The sequence below is a fragment of the Alexandromys fortis genome, unplaced genomic scaffold (genome assembly GCF_014885135.2).
Source record: "Alexandromys fortis isolate MF-2015 unplaced genomic scaffold, M_Fortis_MF-2015_v1.1 scaffold_70, whole genome shotgun sequence".
Lineage (NCBI taxonomy): Eukaryota > Metazoa > Chordata > Mammalia > Rodentia > Cricetidae > Alexandromys > Alexandromys fortis.
The window spans coordinates 1711093-1731534 of NW_026067955.1; the positions used below are offsets into that span (position 1 = coordinate 1711093).

The following is a 20442-nucleotide window of genomic DNA, read 5'->3' on the forward strand; positions in this document are numbered from 1 at the left end:
GCAGGCAGACATGGTGCTGGAGAGGTACCTGAGAGTTCTGCATCTGGAACCACAGGCAGTAGCAGAATTGACAGTGACACCCTTGTCGGGCTTGAGCTTCTGAGACCTCAAAGCCCACCCCCTCATGCCAGACCTCCTCCAACGAAGCCACACCTACTCTCAAAGGTCACACCTCTTAGCAGCGCCACTCCCTACAGACCTAAGGGGCCATTTTTATTCAACCACACAGTAAATACCATACATTTCCATCCATGCAAACAACTAGATTTCATCCTAAGACAAATGTGACCAACAATTTCCACAGATGCCCTGTCCCTACCTTTTATGAGGAAAATTCTAAAATTCTAAAATAATTTAATTAGTAAGAAAGCAGAGGGTGTATAAACCTAGTATCAATCACCATAAAATTACAACTTAAATATTATAATCTAATGTGTTTGTTATGTTATGTTTTTATTCTGTAGATATGTAGAAAATACTATGACTAAAGTGACAAAAATTATTCCTTAAAGAGTAAAATATTCTTTAAATATGCATTCTTAGCTTTACCACACTTATTACACATGTATGTAATTTTTGAAAGTCAAATGCTTCTATCATAAAGATTGATTCAATAAGAACTGAATAGTTTTTATTTATTATTTTTGTTTATTGGGACACGGTCTCTCTGTGTAGCTATAGTTGTCTTAGAAATCACTATGTAGACCAGCTCTTGTCTCCTCCCACCTTATATTCCTCTCTCTATTCAGCCATACCTCTTTCCTGTCTCTTCCTCCTAAATGCTGGGATTAAAGGTGTGTGACTCCCATGTACTGGGATTAAAGGTGTGAACCACCACCTTCTGGCTGTTTCTCTTTGAGACTTGATCAGTCTAGTGTAGCCCAGGGTGGCCTTGAACTCACAGAGATGCCTCTGACTCTGCCTCCCTAGTGAAGGGGATTAAAGGTGTGTCCCATCACTCCCGGTGGCTAGTGGTTTATATCTGCACTCTGATCTTCAGGCAAGCTTTATTTGTTAAAACACAAATAAACAATCACTACATATCTCTTTAGCCCTATTAGCAGAATCTTAGAAGGCTGAATTTAAACCTGGAACAGTGGCTCTTGCTGTCAGACTGAAGAAAGAAACATTACCAGTTCAAGTCCAGCCTGGGCTAAGAGTGGAAAAAAAAATAAAAGTAAACAGACAAAAGACTGGGTTCTCAGAAGCAGAGAGTAGGTAGAGTCAGGTTCTATACAGATAAGGGTCTAGAGGTTCTATAGCATGGCGACCAGTTAGACACTCGCAATCTGCAAGAGAACACATCTTTATGTATGTTAGCGCGTATCTGCACATGCAGGTGCACACCTCCATTACTCTCTCTACTCTTATTTTTTTGAAACAGGGTCTCTCACTAACCCCGAATCTCATCATTTCAGTGAGGCTTAGCTGGTTAGCCAGTGGTGGGCTTTGCCCATCTCCACCTGCCAATTCTGTGCTTACAGCACACAGGCATGCCTGCATTTACATGGATGCTGGAGAATTGGCTCAGGTCCTCTTGCTTTTGTAGCAAGGGCTTTTGCCCATGAAGTCATCTTTTGAGGCCCAGAGAACAGGTTGAGATATATGAGTGGGACCCATGTCTCTTCCTGAGACACTGGACAGCAAATAAAGCTTGCCTGAGGATCATTGTCAGACACACGGTTAAACACTGTAAAAACCAGTATTAATGTTTAACAATAAGTTAGAAATATTTTTTTTCCTGTAAACAAGCAAACTCATTGCAAGCTATTGGTTTTCTTGTTGCTCTAGCTTCACTGAAGAAAAGGACCATCAGTGGAACTGACTGTGGTGATATTTTGTTTGTGCTATAACAAATAAAGCTTGCCTGAGGATCAGAGTGTGGAGCAAGTCACTAGTTAGCCACAGGGGCCAGGCAGTGGTGGCTCACACCTTCAATCCCAGCAGAGTCAGAGGGATCTCTGTGAGTTCAAGGTCACTCTGGGTTACTCTAGATTGACCCAGTCTCAAAGAGAAACAGAGTTCGGTGGTGGTGGCTCACACCTTTAATTCCAGTACTTGGGAGTTAAGCGGCAATGACCCCAATGCTAGAGAGGTGAGACAGGAAGGGATATGGCTGGGTGGAGATAGGAAAATAAGGCTCGAGGAGACAGACACTCAGGGCATTCAGTCTGAGGACTTGTAGGAACAGGAGACCCCATTTGGTCTGAGGATCTTGTAGAGGTAAGAACTAGTGGCTGACTGCTCTGCTTCTCTGATCTTTCAGCCTTCACCCCAATATCTGACGCCAGGATTTTATTATTAAGACCAATCAGAAACCACGCTCCAGCAGGACAGGTCAATCCACTCTATCCCAGAGCCAGTCATTCTGAGCATTTCAAGAATGCCTCGAGGAAGCTACATGACAATCACAGCTGCCTGCTCTAGCTTCTGAGGGTGCAGCCCAGCCATGACTGTTTTAATAATCTTGCCCAGGTCCTAGCATGTAATAATTTCCACCCAAGTCAGAGGTGGAGCACCTCTCCCAGTGGCCCTGCACAGGGACTCTAACTGCTGTGAAATAAGCTGTTCCGCCATCTTGGCGAGCTGGCTGGCAGACAGCCTCCCTTGCTACCTTACGCAATTTTAGGTTCAAAAATCTTCTCTAAGTGGTCTTTTTTGCCTACTTTTCTGAAAAGGCTGAGGTAGTAAGACAAAAAGAAGTAGCAGCTGTGACTGCAGCAGAGGTAGTTGTGATGACAGAGTGGTTGGCAGCCACGCTGCACAAGAAGTAGAAAAGACAGTTATGTGGCCAGCGACATCAGAGGTGAGGCCTCAAGGCCACGAGCTGTTGGGGTGGGGGTGGGGGTGGGGGGGTGGGGGGAGCAGCAGCAGAATCCCAGTTCCTAGGTCCAGAGAACACTGCCTAAAGCTTCCAGAGCCTACACAAGAGCTCTAGCACTAGAGGGCGCCATCCGCTCCTACTACTCCTACCTGTAAGCGGCTCCTACTTGCTGCCACCAAACACTGGGTGATACAAAGGAAGGGCTTTTTATTTGTGCAAGATTTGTATTCCCATAGAATACCCCCCCCAGCCAGCTGATTAGCAATTTTCAACACACACACACACACACACACACACACTCTATGCACGGTTATGCGCACGGAATCTCTAGCTATTATAAGTCCCTGCTGCGAGAAATTAAAGAAGATATAAATAAATGGAGAGTTAAAAAGTGCTCACGGGCTCGCTCAACAGCAGCTAGTAAATTCTTCCCAAATTGATTTACAGACTGAAAGCAGTTCTGAACAAACCCAGCAGGCTTTCTGGTGGGAAAGCTCAATCCAAAATTCACACGGAAATGCGAATACCACACAGTCAAAACAACTTTGAAAAAGAACACGCAGGAATTAAAAATATGGTTGAAATTGCGTAGTATTGTACCCTGTACCGAATCACTGGAGGGCTAGAGCTCCTCGTACATCTCCTAGCAGGGGTTGTTTTGGATTTGGGAAGCTTGGTTTTGTAACTTCGGTGAAAAAGAAAAAAAATCACTCCGTCTATGACAGCAAGATTTTAACAAGCCCTGTGAAATGACAGATAAGCAGACAGCAAGCATGAGGCGGTGCCCTGCAGCTGAGGAAATCACGCCGCATTGACACCAGCATTCAGCAAGAGCCATGACTGACAGGGAGAACTAGCCAGGTGTCTTCACAGCAGCTGCAGAGCTAATCGCGTGCAGGTAGAGCTACACAGGCTGCGACTTTTCAAGGCGCCAAGAACGCAAAGCTAGCTTTGCGGAGCTCCTCACGCTCACTGATGACACCGTATTTCACGAAAGCGGAAAAAGCGAACCATACTAACACACATGTGTGGGATCCTGCCATTGTATTATAACAGAACCTGGAAGAAAGTATGCACAAGTTAAGGTCTTTACTTACACTTGGCCTGCTTGCTTATTGTGTTTCACCTTACTAGAGTGATTGATACTCCACAGGGATGGGATTTTGCCCATGCTGTGTGCTCTGATATTTCCAGCTTCCAACAACAACAACAAAGTAAACTAACTGCTGAATAATATTTGTTAAATGAATAAATTATACCCATGTAAATATTTGTGATATGAACTTATGACATCTATATAGACACTATGCCCACAAAATAACGTAATAGTCTCACATAACCTTCTTTTTCTAAGACTGTTTCTTTGGTTAGATTTGCATTGTTGTGGCGGTGCACGCCTTTAATTCCCAGCACTCGGGAGGCAGAGGCAGGAGGATCTCTGTGAGTTCGAGGCCAGCCTGGTCTATAGAGCTAGTTCCAGGACACCTAGGGCTGTTACACAGAGAAACCCTGTCTTGAAAAATCAGAAAAAAAGTTATCTTCTCTTTATTCATACGGTTTACACTACACAGGACCTGAACTTCCCAGCAGAGTGATAAGAGACTGGGTGATTTCCCTCCCTCTCTGCTCTCACTGGTCTCTAACAATGTAGACCAGCTTCAGGCTGTGCTCCAACCGACAGTAATTCTCCTGCCTCTGCCTCCTGAACACAGGAATCACACACATGTGGCACTGTGTATGTCTTTATTTTACCATTTCCTAGAATGCATCCATCCTCAGAGTAGAAAGGACAGGGCTTCTTTAGAAAGCCGCCATCCTGTAAACTAATTATAGCACGCTTTGCTCTCTTTCCGCTGTCTGACTCTGGTTTCTTCTCTATTGGAAAACTCCACAGTCTTCTCTACAAGTTAGCTTGTCTTCTACCAACCTTTCCAGTTACAAATCCTTTATCATACTAGTTAATCAAAGTCCTTTGATCTACTTTGATCACTAGATCCAGAACTCCTTCAAGGTAGGGAGCAATCAGTATGCTTCTGAATATCCCACTGTTAAAACACGCTAGAAGATCTTTGGTTGGCGGAACTTAGTTGAGTTTCAGTAAGACCGAAGAAGCTTGAAGGCACAAAAAAATGACACAAAGCTACAAACATGGAGACAAAAGTGCGGACTGGACTATCAAGCACTGTAACCTACCAGGAGTGTCTGTCCTTGGGAAATGAAGAAATGACCCGATACAACGATGGTGAGAACGAGAGCCCCAGCTTCTTCACTGGATTCAAACACCTTGAAGAAGAGAAAAATGTGAGTTACAGGCAACTGTGAAGTCATCTGACACGGATGCTGGGATGTGGGACCCGGGTCCTCTAGCAGAGCAGTGAGTGCTTTTAACCACTGAGCCATCCTGAGCCCCAGTTCACATGGTTTTTGTATTTGGCTACATCGGTGATGCTGCATGTGCACACAGGGACATGGGTGTGGGTAGACATGGGTGTGGGTAGACACAGACACATTTTCATTACTGTGGAACACCACTCTACGACTATGCCATCATCTTTTTTTTATTAATTAATTTATTATGTATACAATATTCTGTCTGTGTGTATGTCTGCAGGCCAGAAGAGGGCACCAGACACCATTACAGATGGTTGTGAGCCACCATGTGGTTGCTGGGAATTGAACTCAGGACCTTTGGAAGAGCAGGCAATGCTCTTAACCTCTGAGCCATCTCTCCAGCCCCTGCCATCATCTTTTATACAATGTATGTGGACCACACTTTCCTTTCCTTCAGCTCTGCCCAAATCTCTCCCGTCTCCCTGCCCACCCAACATAGTTATGTTCTTTTTGTTCTCGCTCTAAACAAAAACACAAAAACAAAAAAACACCACCACCAAGAAACAAAAATCAAACAAGCAAAAGATCATGCCTGAGGAGGAAAGGGTTTATTTGGTTTACACTTCCAAAGCATTGCTCATCATCAGGAACTTAGGGCAGGACACGATGAGGCCATGAAGGGATGCTGCTTACCAGCTTGTTCTCCATAGCTTTTTCAGTCTTTTTAAATTTTTTATTTTTATTTTGGCTCTCATACATTACATCCTGACCAGTTTCTCCTCCCTCCATTCCTCCTGGTGCCCCTCCTCACCTCCCCTCTCTCCCAGACCCACTCCTCCTGCCCCTCCCCCCCTAAAAAAAAGGCAAGCTTCAAGGCTGGATGAGGCAACCCAGTGGCACAGCAGAAGAGTCAGCGCGACAACCCTACTCCCTCTGTCAAGAGTCCCGCAGGAACACCAAGCTACACAGCCATAGTGTGTTGTGTGGAGGATCGAGCTCAGACAGACAGGGTCCACGTAGTCCCACCAGTGTCTGGGAACCCCTATGAGCCCTGCTTATTTGATTCTGTGGGCTGTGTTCTCATGGTGTCCTTGACCCCTCAGGCTCCTACAATCCTTCCTCGCCCTTTTCTGTGTGGTTCCCCTGGCTCTGCCTAGAGTTTGGCTTTCTGCTTTCTTATAGAACCGGCTCAGGGATGGCACCAGCCACAATGGGCTGGGCCTTCCTCTCTCAATCACTAATTATGAAAATGCCTTACAGGCTTTCCTACGGCCCCATCTAATGGAGGCAGCTCCTTAACTGAAGTTTCCTCCTCTCAGATGAGTTTAGCTCGTGTCAAATCGACGAAAACTATCCAACAGCTGACCCCTTGTCAGCCTGACACGAACGTACTAGAGATATCCTCACCAGTTCATCTCCAAGGTCACACACTAATATCTGTATCACTATATAAAACATTTTTACAAACTCAACTGCCACAGTCTGTACCAATTAAAACCTTTAGAAGTCAGTCTCTTTAGAAACCCAAAGTTTCTTCTAAAACCTAAAATCTCTTTAAAAATTCAGTCTCTCAACTGTGGGCTCCTATAAAAAGAGTAAGTTAAATACTTCCTTACTTCAAGAGAGAAGTGCCAGGACACAGTCACAATCAGATCAAAGTATAAATCATTCAATATTCAACGTCTGGGAGTCACTTCTCTGGTCCTGCCCTCTGCAGCACACTCTGCTTGTCTTGCAGGTTACACTGCATGGAAGCTGCTGTCCTCGGAGGTCATCCCATGGTTCTGGACACTCCCAAAATTCTGGGGTCTCTTGCTCCAACTGGGTTGCACTTAATAGTCTCTCCTGGGCTCTCTTCATGGTGCCAAGCCTCAGTTCTTTTCCATGACCCCTTCAATCCTGGGGCTTCAACTGCTTTAGAGGCTGCACTTTCTCCAATCGTGCCAAGCCTGGCCTCTCACAACGTGCCAAGCTGCAGCTGCTTTTCTTGACTTTTTTTTTTTTTTGCCTTCAAAACCAGCACCACCTGGGTGATTCTTACAGAGGGACAACCTTGGCGCTGAAGATACACGCCCCAGAAGATGTCACCCCTATGCTTGTCTTTTTTCAATCACCACTAATTTCTCAGCCCCAGCTGACCTGCATCAGTTGCCCCAGGAAAACAAAGGCTCTACTTCAGTGGTTCTGATCTCTCCTCAACCACAGCTGACTCTTCTGCCCCAGCTGATCAGAACCACAGATTCTCAACCAAATTAGGAAAGAGCCCTGACTGAGCCTTGATCTCTCTCAAAAGGCCCTCCAGCCTAGCAGTTCTCAGCCTGGATCCCAAACAGTCAATCCACAGGGGTCATGAGACCACTGGAAAACACAGACACTTTAGCTGTGATTTGTAACAGTAGCAAAATTACAGTTAAGAAGTAGAAATGAAGATAATCTTATGTTTGAGAGGAAGTGTATTAAAGGATCGCAGCGTTAGGAAGCTGAGAGCCTTCACCAGCTCACCTGCCAGGACTCTGACATTTGATTGCTATCAACATTCTTCCAAGTTCCCACAGAAAAGCTCACCAAACTTTGAACACTCCATGGCTTGACTAGCCCCAAACTCCAAAGTCCTTCCACAGTCCTCCCCAAAACAACATGGCCAGGTCTGCCACAGCAACACCTCGTGATTCTGGCACCAACTGGTCTTAGGGCTACTATTGCTGTGATGAAACACCATGACTAAAAGCAAACTGGAGAGGAAGGGGCTATTTTGACTTACATTTCTGTGTCACTGTTCATTATCAAGACAGGAACTCAAGCAGGGACGAAACCTGGAGGCAGGAGCTGATGCAAAGACAAAGGAGGGGCAGCTTACTGGCTCGTTCCTTGTGGCTTTCTCAGCCTGCTTTCTAATAGAACCCAGGATCTCCAGCCCAGGGATGGCCCCACCCACAATGGGCTGGCCCCTCCCCCTCAATCACTAATTAAGAAAATACCCTAGAGGTTTGCCTACAACCCAATCTTACGGAGGCATATTCTCAACTGAGGTTCCCTCTTCTCTGATGACTAGTGTCAGGTCGACATAAAACTAGCCAGCACAGACACTAAGACCAAAAAAAACAAAAAACAAACAAACAAAAAAAAAAACTCAAAAAAGGCTGGGCTTGTGGTGCAAGCCTTTAATCACCGCACTCAGGAGGCAGAGGCAGGTGGAGCTCTGCGTTTGAGGCCAGTTTAGTTGTAGGACAGCCAGGGCTACACAGAGAAACCCTGTCTGGATGGCAGAAGGGTGGGTATCAAAACATAGAAGCCATAAAACAGCATTGAGTTTGTTTTGTGTTGGCCAACTATTCCTGGGTATGGGGTCTGTCCTGAAGTACAGTTGATATACACAGTGAAACTCCACTGGAGAGAACTGATTTCCCCTTTGCCAGCCAGCACCAATTGCAGATAGCTTCTTTTTTTTTTTTTTTTTTTTTTTTTTTTTTGGTTTTTCGAGACAGGGTTTCTCTGTAGCTTTGGAGCCTGTCCCGGAACTAGCTCTTGTAGACCAGGCTGGCCTCGAACTCCCAGAGATCCGCCTGCCTCTGCCTCCCGAGTGCTGGGATTAAAGGCGTGTGCCACCACCGCCCGGCTGCAGATAGCTTCTTGATAAAGGGGTGGGACCCCATGTTCACTACCCCATCTGGCTTGCATCTATGCAGGTTTTGTATGTGCTGCCGCGGTCTCTGTGAGTTCGTATGTGCACCAGACATGTTGTGTCTGGGAGACAGTTTCCTTATGGTCAGCCATCGCCTCTGGCTCTTACAATTTTTCCACCTTTTTTTTTTGCATGGATCCCTGAGCCTTGATAAGGGTTGGATATGGAGGTAGTAGGAGGTGAGCAAGATTGGGGTATGTGATGCAAAATTACCAAAGATTCCAGTGAAAAATTATATTATAAAAAGAAGTCCACAGAAATGACCAAGTATATAATAGACTAGAAGACACCCCAACCAGCATGGCCTGACTGACATTTAGTACTTCATACTCTACAGTACAAAATACAGCACAATAGCAATACAAAATACAGTATAACATACAGCACAAAATACACTACAACTGCAGCACAAAATACATTCATAAGATTCACCAAGACAAACCATATTTGTCATAGGATATTACTTTATAAATTTAGACTTCACCAAAACAGGAAAGATACGATACAAATTAATTCACAAAATTAGCAATATTTCTACACACTAAAAACAAACTAAACATGAAATAAAAAAAACAATTCATTTAAATGGCTAGAAAAACAGAATGTTTGGGACTACGTTTGAACAAGGAAAGGAAGGAGCTCCTCACTGAAAACTGGTGAACGAGACTAAAGATGCACAGATTAGTGCAAAGGCATTCCACGTTCATGCGTTGGGAGCATTAATGTTGTCTACCTAAACAACCTACAGATGCAATGAGGCCCACATCAAAATAATAAAAAGCAAAAAAAAAAAAAAAAAAACACAACTAACCTTCGGTATAAAAAACAAGGCTAGAGGCATTATACCACTATCCCTCATAGCCGCAGTAACATCCACAGTGTGGTAGCACCAAAACAGACACACAGGCTGAGGGGAAGTACAAGAGCACAGAAAGAAGCCTGTAAACTTACAGTCAGTAGGTCTACCCACACCACCAACAGCCCTCTGTTTACAATGGAGAGTCTTCTCAAGACAGTCAGTGCTCACTATCCAAATGTTAGAGATGCCCTTGCTGCCAGAAAAGACATATTAACAAGTCTAGTCAACTGTACCACTGGAAAAATAAAACTTCATTAAACAAAAGAGGGAATACAAATGGGTTAAATATGAAACCCACAACTATGAAAGAATTAAGAGAAAACACAAGAAATGTTCTATGGGACTGAGAAGATGGATAAGAGCATTTGCTGTGCAAGTATGAGGACGTGGGTTCAAATCCCAGAACCAACATAAACACCAGGCATGTCTGGGCACACAACTATAACCTCAGTGCTGCAAGAGACAGAGCTTACAGGCTGTCAGCCTAGTCTAGGTTCAGTCACACTAACACTAAGTACACACCCACATACGTACATATAATCTCTCTCTCTCTCTCTCTCTCTCTCTCTCTCTCTCTCTCTCTCTCTCTCTCTCTCTCTCTCTCTGTGTGTGTGTGTTACACACAGGAACAAAGGGTTTTGGAATAAGAACCTAAAAGCACAGACAACAAAAGCAGACATAGGCCAATATGCAACTAAGAGCTGCTGCACAAAAGTGAAACAATTAACTTACAGAATAGAGGGCAATATCCGCAAATGGCCCAGCTGATCAGGGGTCAGTTACACAGAGCACACTAGGAATTCCAGACAATCAACAGCAGACACAAAACAAAGTGGGCAGAAAGTCTGAAGAAACATTTCTCAAAATACACACACGGCAAACAGGTACATGAAATCCTTAACATCCTTCATTGTCAGGGAAATCCAGTCAGTACCCTAGCGAGTTATCAACAAACTCTAACAAGAATGGCTCTCATCTGACGACCCGGAAGCCTGCATGGGACTGACCTACGCCCTGGGCACTGTCACAGCTGTGTAGCCTGGTCTTCTTGTGGGACTCCTAACAGTGAAGGCAGGAACTGTCTCTGACTTCTGTTGCCTGCTTTTGAGACCCTTTGCTCCTACCAGGTGCCTTGTCCAGTCTCAACAGAAGAGAGGGTTCCTAGTCTCACGGCAACTTAATATCAACTTCTGGGTGATATTGATGGGAGGCCTGCCCTTTTCTGAAGGGAAATGTAGGAGAGGAGGAAGGAAAACTTTGGTCAGGATGTAAAAACAAGTATGAATACAAAGGAAAAAAAAAAAAGAAAACTGGCTATCACCAAAAGAACAAAGCTGATAGAGACAAGCAGAAGGCAAACCACTTTTTGGTGCAAATGTGAGTGAAGGCATCCACTGTCAGAAAAAGTGGGCAGGTTCCTCAAAGAACTAAAATGAGAACTCCACTCATGATCCGGCAATCCCACGGCTGGGTACACACCCTAAAGGAAATGAAATCAGTTTCGACAAAGAGGTGGTGCATATGAACAAAATAAGAAACTAATGGGAAAATGAAGTATTTTGAACGACAAAAGCTGTGCGGTCAATAACTGAGATCGCAGAAAAGGAAATCCCATCACCTGTTCCTGATTTCAAAATCCAAAAACCCGAAAATCAAGTGGAACTTTGCAGACGACAGGGCATCTGTGTGAAACTGACAGCTAACAGGGACACTTGATGGTGACAGTATCACCTGAGAAGCGAGATGAGCAACCCCTCTTCATCAGCCAATGGTCTTGATGGGGAGTTGTAACTACTGTGAAAAGACAAGAAGCAAAAGCACGCAGACTGTAGAGGAAGAAGTAAAGTCACATTTAACCACAGATAGTGATGGGCTACGTGTCAAATCCAATGGACGTCTAGAGTAAGTGAATTTTGAAAAGTTGCATTTACGAGACGACATAAAAACAAAACATTTATATATACATATTCTATCCAGTTGCTGTGGTCTGGGTGTACACTGTTTTCCATAGGCACGTTCATTTGAATATCTGATCTCCAGCTGGGGTTGCTGGAAGAGACAGGTCATCAGGAATAGGCCTTGAGTTTTAGTAGTCCAGACCCACTCACTTCTCATCTGTTCTCTGGTTCCTCACTGTGGACACTGTGTGCCCAGCCACTCAAGGCTCTCACCAGCATGGCCTCCTGGCCACAGGGAACTGCACAGCCCCTGAACGACAGCCAGAAGGAGCCCTCCATCTCTTGAGTCGGTTCTGTCGGGCAGTTGGTCTCAGAAAGAAGGAAAGTAACTAATATGACAGTAAGAAACTGGAATTTGGTTTCAAAGGCACCCAACTTTATAATATCATCAAAATATAGACTACTGAGGGATAAATGACAAATCTGCGAAAGGATGGCACATTACAAGAGAGATAAACTTAAATCATAAATACATGGAGAGAGCTTTGCTCACGGACAGGAAGGTTTAGTGTTATTAAAATGCTGGTAGGCAGGCTAATAGCTGAAGGTGTCCGTGTTCTAATACCCAGAACCTGAGAGTGTTATCTTACACAGCAAAAGGGACTTTGCTAATGTGATTAAGCACCTTGAGATAGGGAGATTATCCTGGATTATCCGAGCGGGTAATCACGCGTGTCATTACGGGAAAGAGGGAACCAGCCAGAGAAAGGGAAATTGTGATTGCTGCTGTGGAGGCAGAGGCCAGGCAGGAGGCAGGCAAACATGGATCCTCTCGAGAGCTTCTACACAGAGTTTAGTCTTCCCCACGTAAAATTTAACTCCATAAAATATCGCCTTAGATCTCTGACCTGCAGAGCTATGAGTTACATGATGCTGTTTTAGGTCACTAAATCTATGGTAGTCTGTTACAGCCACAGTTGGAAACGGTAATAGGACAGATCTTCTCCGACTGATCTAGCCAATCCAAATCAAAATTCCGAGTCTGCGAAGTGGTTCAGCGGGTAAAAGCACTTGCTGCACAGCCCGATGACCCGAGTTTGATCCCCAGAACGCAGGTAAAGGCAGATGGAGAGAACTGACTCCTCCCCGAAGTTGTCCTCTGACCTCTAGTCATGTGCTGTGGCGTCACATGACAGTACTCTCACACGTATGTACATACAAAACACAGTAGTAATTACAAAAATTTAAAAATTAATCCCTAATTGTGTAAACAGTCCACTAATTCACACAGACACTTAAGAGTCTAAAGTACTGGAAACATGTATCAAGCATTTGAATTTAAATTAAAAAATTTTAAGCATTTATGTACACACATGAGTGTGTATACATGCACAGATGTGCATGATCACGTGGTGGTCAGAAGAGTGTTGATCTCTTGAAACTACAGTTACAGGTGGCTGAGAGCCACCGTGAGTGCTGAGAACCAAACCCCTGCAAGAGCAGCAGGCTCTCACCCACTAGGCCGTCATCTAAGCATTCAAATAAACCAGTTAACATTAACGAGGCACCCACCATATACAGATTCTTCTTATAAATTATTGGGAAAGAAAAAACCAGGAAAGCCCCTGACTTTAAGCTTCATTCATTCAGCCAATATTTGCCTAAATCTATTAGATGCTAAGCATTGTTCAAGACGAGGAACATCATGGAACAAAACAAACACCCTGCCCTCATGGAGCTATGTGGCACAGACCTTAGAGCAAGGGGACAAACAATGACAAAGGCGGAGTGTAACTGGAGACACGCTAAAGGTAGGTAGGGGAGCGGTCCATCTCAGGTGTAGGCACAGGAAGGGCTTTTGTCTATAGGGAACTGACAAATACTCCAACTGAGCAATCCACCTGGTATTATCAGTAATATGAATCGCCAGTTCTTATCCATACCTGTGATAAATGCAGCCTTTGTTGGTCTGAGTCCTAAATGCTGTTGGCCTTTGAATGAGGGTTAAGGGAAGTCAGAGGCACCTTCTGCCTGCGCGTCCTTTATCCTCTTTACTGATGTCCTATCCCTTTTAGGTGAGGAGTGCCCCTAGAGACCCCGTTCTAGCATCTACTGTAGCCTGTGCTGTGTTTATCAACAGCCTCCCTCACTTCTGCCTTCACAAGAGGGTTGCCATACTGTGATTGACACTCCCAGGGTCTTCACAGCTGGCAACAGGGCGATTTTTCCTAAGGAAGGGTAAAGCTGTTGGCCTGGCCTTGGAAACAGACCTTTCATTCTTCTCTATATCTAGTAATCCTGCCAGCAGCTACGCAGACTACTCCGTAGCATGTATGGAACTGGTGATGGCCACGGTGTGGTGCACGTTTACTGTCACGAGCCAGAGCTCCACCAGGGCCTGTCTCACCTGCTGCCTCCATACCTTCCTTCCCCTCAGCACATCAAAGGCCAGCCCCTCCATCTCCTATGCTGTCAAGGTGCAGCCTGGTGCACAGAAACATCTCCCTTGGTGTCCTTTCAGTTGGTGAATCCATATCCACTTCTCCCACGGAACCATCTTCTCATTCCCTGCGGCCTCTTGTCTCATGCAGGCGCAGCTGCTGTGAGTCCACTGCTTCTCGCTCTGCATACAGAACTAAGTTTGATGTGGCCCTGTCAAGAGCAGCTCAAGGGGCTCAGCCGAGGTGACGGTGGCTGTGCTGGGTGACAGCTACCCTCTCTGCGTCCTGCACTTGGCCGCTGACTAAACTCTGCCTGTAATGCCTAAGTCCCTCCAACTTAACTTCTGCCAGCCTGTGCTGACCAGAAGCCTTCTCACCCATGCTGTAGACAGTTGGATAACATAGACTTTGTAAGTCACACAGAGTCGTTTATGTGGGACAACCCGAGAAATCACTTTTTACTCAGAAAATCGTATTTCTCGTATGAAGAACGTGTGGGAACTGACATATCCCACACATGTCCTTGTGATAGGCAGTTTCCTGACAGATGGGCTGCTCACAGAGATGACCAGCATCGCATGGGTCTACCGTGGACGCTGGCGCTATCCGAGCTCACAGCGCAGTAGCGGGAGGGAGCAGTGGAATCACAGCCGTCTCCAGGACACAACGCAGCTCATTTTAGACTGTTCTGATGTCACACTGCATCTTCAGACTTCTCTCCACTGAGGACAGTGTCGTGTAAGCTGTTTACGTCTTAATTAAGTTTTTTACTTTTTAAAAAGTTACATATATATATATATAGTGATATTTTATTTGTGTTTTAATAAATAAAGCTTGCCTGAAGATCAGAGTGCAGAGCTAAGTAAGTCACTAGAGTCCAGGGAGTGGTGGTACACACCTTTAATCCCAGGACTCAAGGAAGGCCACCCTGAGCTGTGAGATTGAGTCTAAAGGAGGAACAGAACTCACACAACAGAAGTTGGAAGTCATCTGCCTTTAATCCCAGTACTAGGGAGGTGGAGACAGGGGTGGTATGGCTGGGCAGAGAGTTATATAAGGCAGAAGGAGACAAGAGCTCGCTGCAGTCTACAGTCATGTTGAGGACAGGGTCTCCCTTTGTCTGAGTCTTGGGAGGGGTTAAGAACTCTGTAGAAGCTTGGCTGCTTTGCTTTTCTGATCTTCAGCTTGAAGCCCAATATCTGTCTCTGGGTTTTTATGATCTATGCTACACATACTTTTTACTTATGTGTTTCTGCCATATTTGTGTGCATGCCCACAGATGCCAGGATAGGGTGTCAGACCTCCCGGAGCTGTAATTACAGGCTGATGAGGATGTTCAGAACTGAATTTATGTCTTCTGCAGGAATACTGAGTGCTCTTAACCACTGAGTCACACAACCAGCCCCCAAATTTGTAACTTTTTATTACAGAGTTCATATGTTTTATGGTGATAAATGATGAAATAATATATTATTTATGAAAATTTTATGTATATATAATATGCCAAACTTTTCTATATATTTTTCCCTAGCCCACATTTTTTCCAAAATTTTGCAAATCTCTCCCAAAGACTCTCCAGTCTATGGCCCCCACGACTCACATCTACACATGAAAGGTAGTCTCACAATGAACAAAGACAGCGCGGGGATTGTCAAATCCTCATTTTAGGGGACCTTTTGGTATTTATAACTGTGTCTAAAAATTCTAAACACTGGGCCGGGTGGTGGTGGCTCACACTTTAATCCCAGCACTAGGGAGAAAGAGGCAGAGGCAGGTGGATCTCTGGGAGTTTGAGGCCAGCCTGGTCTACAAGGGGTAGTTCCAGGACAGGCTCCAAAGCTACAGAGAAACAATGTCTCAAAAAAAAAAAAATTCAAAACACTGAAATGAAATATAATAGTAAGATATAACAACTTTGGTTAAATGTAATTTTCAAGTCAACATTTTACTAAATTTGAACATTATTTTAACACTGAAATAAATTTATCTCATTTTGTAGACCAGTCTGGTCTCAAACCCATATCAATCTTCCTTCTCAGCCTTCCAAGTGTTGAGATTACAAGTTTGGGCCACCATGCCCAGGGAAATATATTCTTTAAAAACCACTAACTATTGGGCCATCAAGATAGCTTGGAGGTAAAGGAAACTGCCACAGAAGGTTGACTCTTGGAGTCCAGGTAAAAAGTGGATGGAGAGAACAGACTCCAAAATTGTCCTCTGACCTCTACACAGACATCATGGCTGTGCATTCATGCACATACAAACAAACAAATTTTTAAAATTTGCCAAATGTTTTAAAAGTAAATAAAGAAAAACTGTGGTTTTATGAGTAGTTGCCTAAATCATAGCTTTCAGAGATATATAGTCTTACTAAATAGTAATTCTATTCATTGGCAAACAAATAATTATGTAAACTATGTGAGCCCGCAGCCAGGGGTCACAGTCAAGCAGCTGACCACAGCAGCGCACACTGTCTGCACGGCTGCGAGCGTTTCACTGCCCTATCCTCTAATGTGCACGGTAATAACAAAACTAAACAGCTCCAGCTGGCACAAGAAATGAATATCTAATTAATTTCCTATTTATTCCTGAAAATGACTTCATCCCTTGGGGAAAGAAAGTGTCAAAAATTATCCTATTTGGGTATCAAATATTCTGGGTACAATATTGAACACAGCAGTGATTGTCTAGTTTGTAAGATAATGCTAAGAGCCAGGAGAGAAATAGAGCAAATGAAATGAGGAGACACGAAAGGACACGAGTGTCAGGACGAACAGAAGCTGAAAGGGAGCTCAAGTTGGAGTGCCAGGAACCATGTCAGGAGGCTCACGATCACCTATATCTCCATCTCTAGGGTGCCCAAATGCCTCTGGGAGCACCTGTACTCCTATGTACAGGTACAGACAGACAGACAGACAGACAGACACACACACACACACACACACACCACAAAGCATGACTAGGGAGAGGAGAGTGGGAGCCTTGTTGAGAAGCACGAGAGAGCTACGCAGGTATCAGGAGAGGAGGCCAAGCTGGCCTCAAACCCACAGCAGCCCTACTACCTCAGCCTCTCAAGTACTAGGATTACAGGTGCGAGCCTGTCATTTTCAGAGATCTGCTATAATCCCCCATTTACAAACTCTATATAATAAGTTCATACAGTTTTAAAATGTCTAATTTAAGAAGTTCTACAGGGTTCATGGGGGAAAATGGTAGTTGGATTCTAACCTGCGGTCTTCCTTTTCCCGGTGCAATCCAAATACCAATTACCTTCCTGGAGCACAATTAAGATCAGCAGTGGAGTGTTTCTAAAGAGTGGGCTGAGGTCTCCAGGGCCAGATAAAGGAGCAGGCAAAACGCCTTCCTCTCTAGAAGGGGAACTGTGAGACTCTGAGCATGTAATCCTGGGGAAAGACAAAATCGCAGTGCCTGGGTAAGCCTTGCCCTACAGAAGGACAGTGTGCTCTCAAGTTCTCTCCATCTCCCAGACTCTCACAAGTACTCCCTACTCCTCTGCAGGAGGATGAAACCCATCATTTCTGTACAATTAATATATGGGGGGGGGGGAGGACCCAAAATAAGGACAATCTAGAGGAACAAAACAGTTCCAGGAGGACCAACAGCCTGAACAAAAGTAATGGTTATTGATAACATTAAGTAAAGTCTTGGAGTTAAACTATGCTTTATGAAAAGAAACATTCAATAGGTAATTGAAGAATTGCCTGGACAGTGAGGTCAAATTAATGGTCAAGAAAGAAATACTTAGAACTGCAGCGGGAAACGTAAAGAGGAAGCAATTATGAGTGATCGTATAAGACACGGGGACCAAGATTCAGAGTCAGAAAAAGAAATGCTGGTGACAGGGTGGGAAACAGACCAAGGGAAGACGCTGATCTAACAGGAAAAAAGATAATCAAGAACTGGACACATCCCAGTGAAATTCCTCAATTCCAGGCATAGAGAAAGCAGTTAGACACAAGAACAATTTAGTGTTTAAGGATTCTAGGGAACCCATTTTTTTTTAAAGTGACAAGTTAAGAGGAAGAATCAAGCACTGACTTTACTTTTGCTATGGAGGATAACCATGGGGTCACTTAAGACAAACAGGAGCAGGGATGGGGCAGATAACCGTCCAGAAAATAAAATCAGAATAATAATTACACTATCAAAATTTTACAAATTCTAATTTATATATGTAGACATCATATATCAAGAGCAACGACATAAAGAGGAAAATTAGACATAACGTCCTCCTAGCAGAGGAGAACCAAACCACTCTAGCCGGTCTCAGTGAAATCAACTTGAGTTTGATCAACCTCTAGATCCTTCCTAGTACTAACTCACAGAAAGGGCGTGCAAGCGGTCAGAGGAAGCTGCTCCAGAGCTGCCCTGTTGCCCAAGATTTTATCCAGGGTCTTTTAGCTTCCGCAGTGAATTTTATTTATTTATTTATTTTTTAATTTTACTGAAGAATGACTTCAGTATTTTGAGGGTGATCACACTGACTGTAGATCACTTTCAACAATATGGCATCTTTACTATGTTAATTCCGCTACTCCATTGTTTGTCTTTTAAATTCTTTTTATGGTGTTTTATCATTTTTATTAAAGAAGTTTTTCACCTTCATAGCTAGGTTTAGAAATTTTACCATTTTATTTTTGAGGCGACAATGAATGAGATTGTGTTCCTGATTTCTTTCTCAGCAAGTCTGCTGTGAATTTTGTGTGCTGCTACTTTGCAATATTTGCTTACTCAGTTCTAAAATTTTCCTGGCAGTCTTTAAGTTTTTCTAAGGATGGGATCATATCATTGGCCACCATACTATTTTTTTTCTACCTGAGTTTATATTTAAAATTATTTAGAGTAAAAACCACCACATGAGTGACAGAGAGGCGCTGCACAAACGTAAGGACCCGAGTTTGGTGCCGAGGGAAGGCCCGGGTCCAGCAGCACACCTGTAACTCTAGCCCTGGTGGGGAAGGGGACGGAACGCTGGACTCCTGAAGCTCATAGGCTAGACAAACCCACAAATTACAGGCTAGTAAGAGTCTGTCCCCAAAAATAAAGGCAGAGAGTGTTAAGATAGTGGACATCAACCTCTGGCCTCATGACCATGCACACATGTTCACACCTACAACACTAACAAAAACATAATGTTAACCCCCCCCCCCCCATACACACACACCACTCAGCATTATGTTCCATGTTCTCTGATAACTAAGGGAACCAAGGCTAAGGAAGGCATTCACCTTACTATAAAGATCAAGGACACGATGTTTAAGATTTTAACATAGTGCCCACATTTTACAGAGAAATGCCACTGTCATAGCACTTAACATAATCCAGGTATGGTGTAGGCTGCCTATTTCTGACTCTTTAGAAATACCTTTAACGACTGATAATTTAGCATTTTACCGGAATGTTCAAGTTAACATAATATGGAAAGTTCAAAGAAAATGCTACCTCTAATGATCAAGTCATAACAAAAAAACTCCATTTATTATAAGGTATTGAGAGAACAAGGATTACTTTACCATCAATATAAAGCATATGCTGAGAATTGAGGCTGCCCATCACGAGCTTACGTATATGACACAATCAGAGAGAAACTTAAACACTGACTAATACAGACTCTTTTCATGATTTAATGCATATTAAATTATGCAATCTTCACAAGAGAAATATAAAATGAAGTAGAAAACAAAAGAAGTATTCAAAAATATCAAAATTTTTCAAATGTACTTATTCTAAATTATAGCTAGCTGAAGGATGAAATAATCTTCAGATTAGTGACAAATTAAATTATGTACCTAATTGGGGGTTCTGTTTTCAGCCTTTAAGACCTCTCAGAAAGTGTCACAGCTCTCTATGTTGTCCAACTGCTGATTTACACATTACAAAATACAAACCCTGGGCAGATGTTCTACATAAGAGTACCAACTGTTGGTAGCTGGAGAGTCTCTGAAGTCATTTCTACATTCTAGAGTATATTGGGCTAAAGAGCATGGTCTTGTCACATACTCACTATAAATGGTACAACTTGCCTTTTTATTTTACAGAAATACAGTTTTAACAATAATAAGACCAGTAACCCAAAACCTTCCCTGTCAGGAGCCATTTCCCCCCTAACAATCATTACAGAGACCATCACTCTAGGGAGTCTGCAGAGAACCTCACACCCATAGTTATGTTCTATTGACAAAACCTGCCCCTCACCCAATTAACTGCTAATCTTAGCGGAACCCGCCTCACATTCCAGCTATCCAGGGAACCAGGTGTGGCCACTTGTGACTTCTGGCCTGTCTGTCTGAATGTAACCGAGCTACGTGACCGGAACCACGCGGCCTGCGAGATCCCGTACCCTGCCCCTCATCCCTTACCATATATAAACTGTAACCCGTCCCTAA

General features: G+C 43.9%; 1 protein-coding gene across 1 annotated transcript in view; it reads right to left on the reverse strand.

The window, feature by feature from the left end:
- Rec114 (REC114 meiotic recombination protein) overlaps positions 1–20442 on the reverse strand; it is a 96694-nt gene that overhangs the window by 59219 nt on the left and 17033 nt on the right. Inside the window, exon 2 of the mRNA XM_050151799.1 lies at positions 5018–5107. Within this exon, the coding sequence (XP_050007756.1) occupies positions 5018–5107 (90 nt within the window). The remainder of the gene's footprint in view (positions 1–5017; positions 5108–20442) is intronic.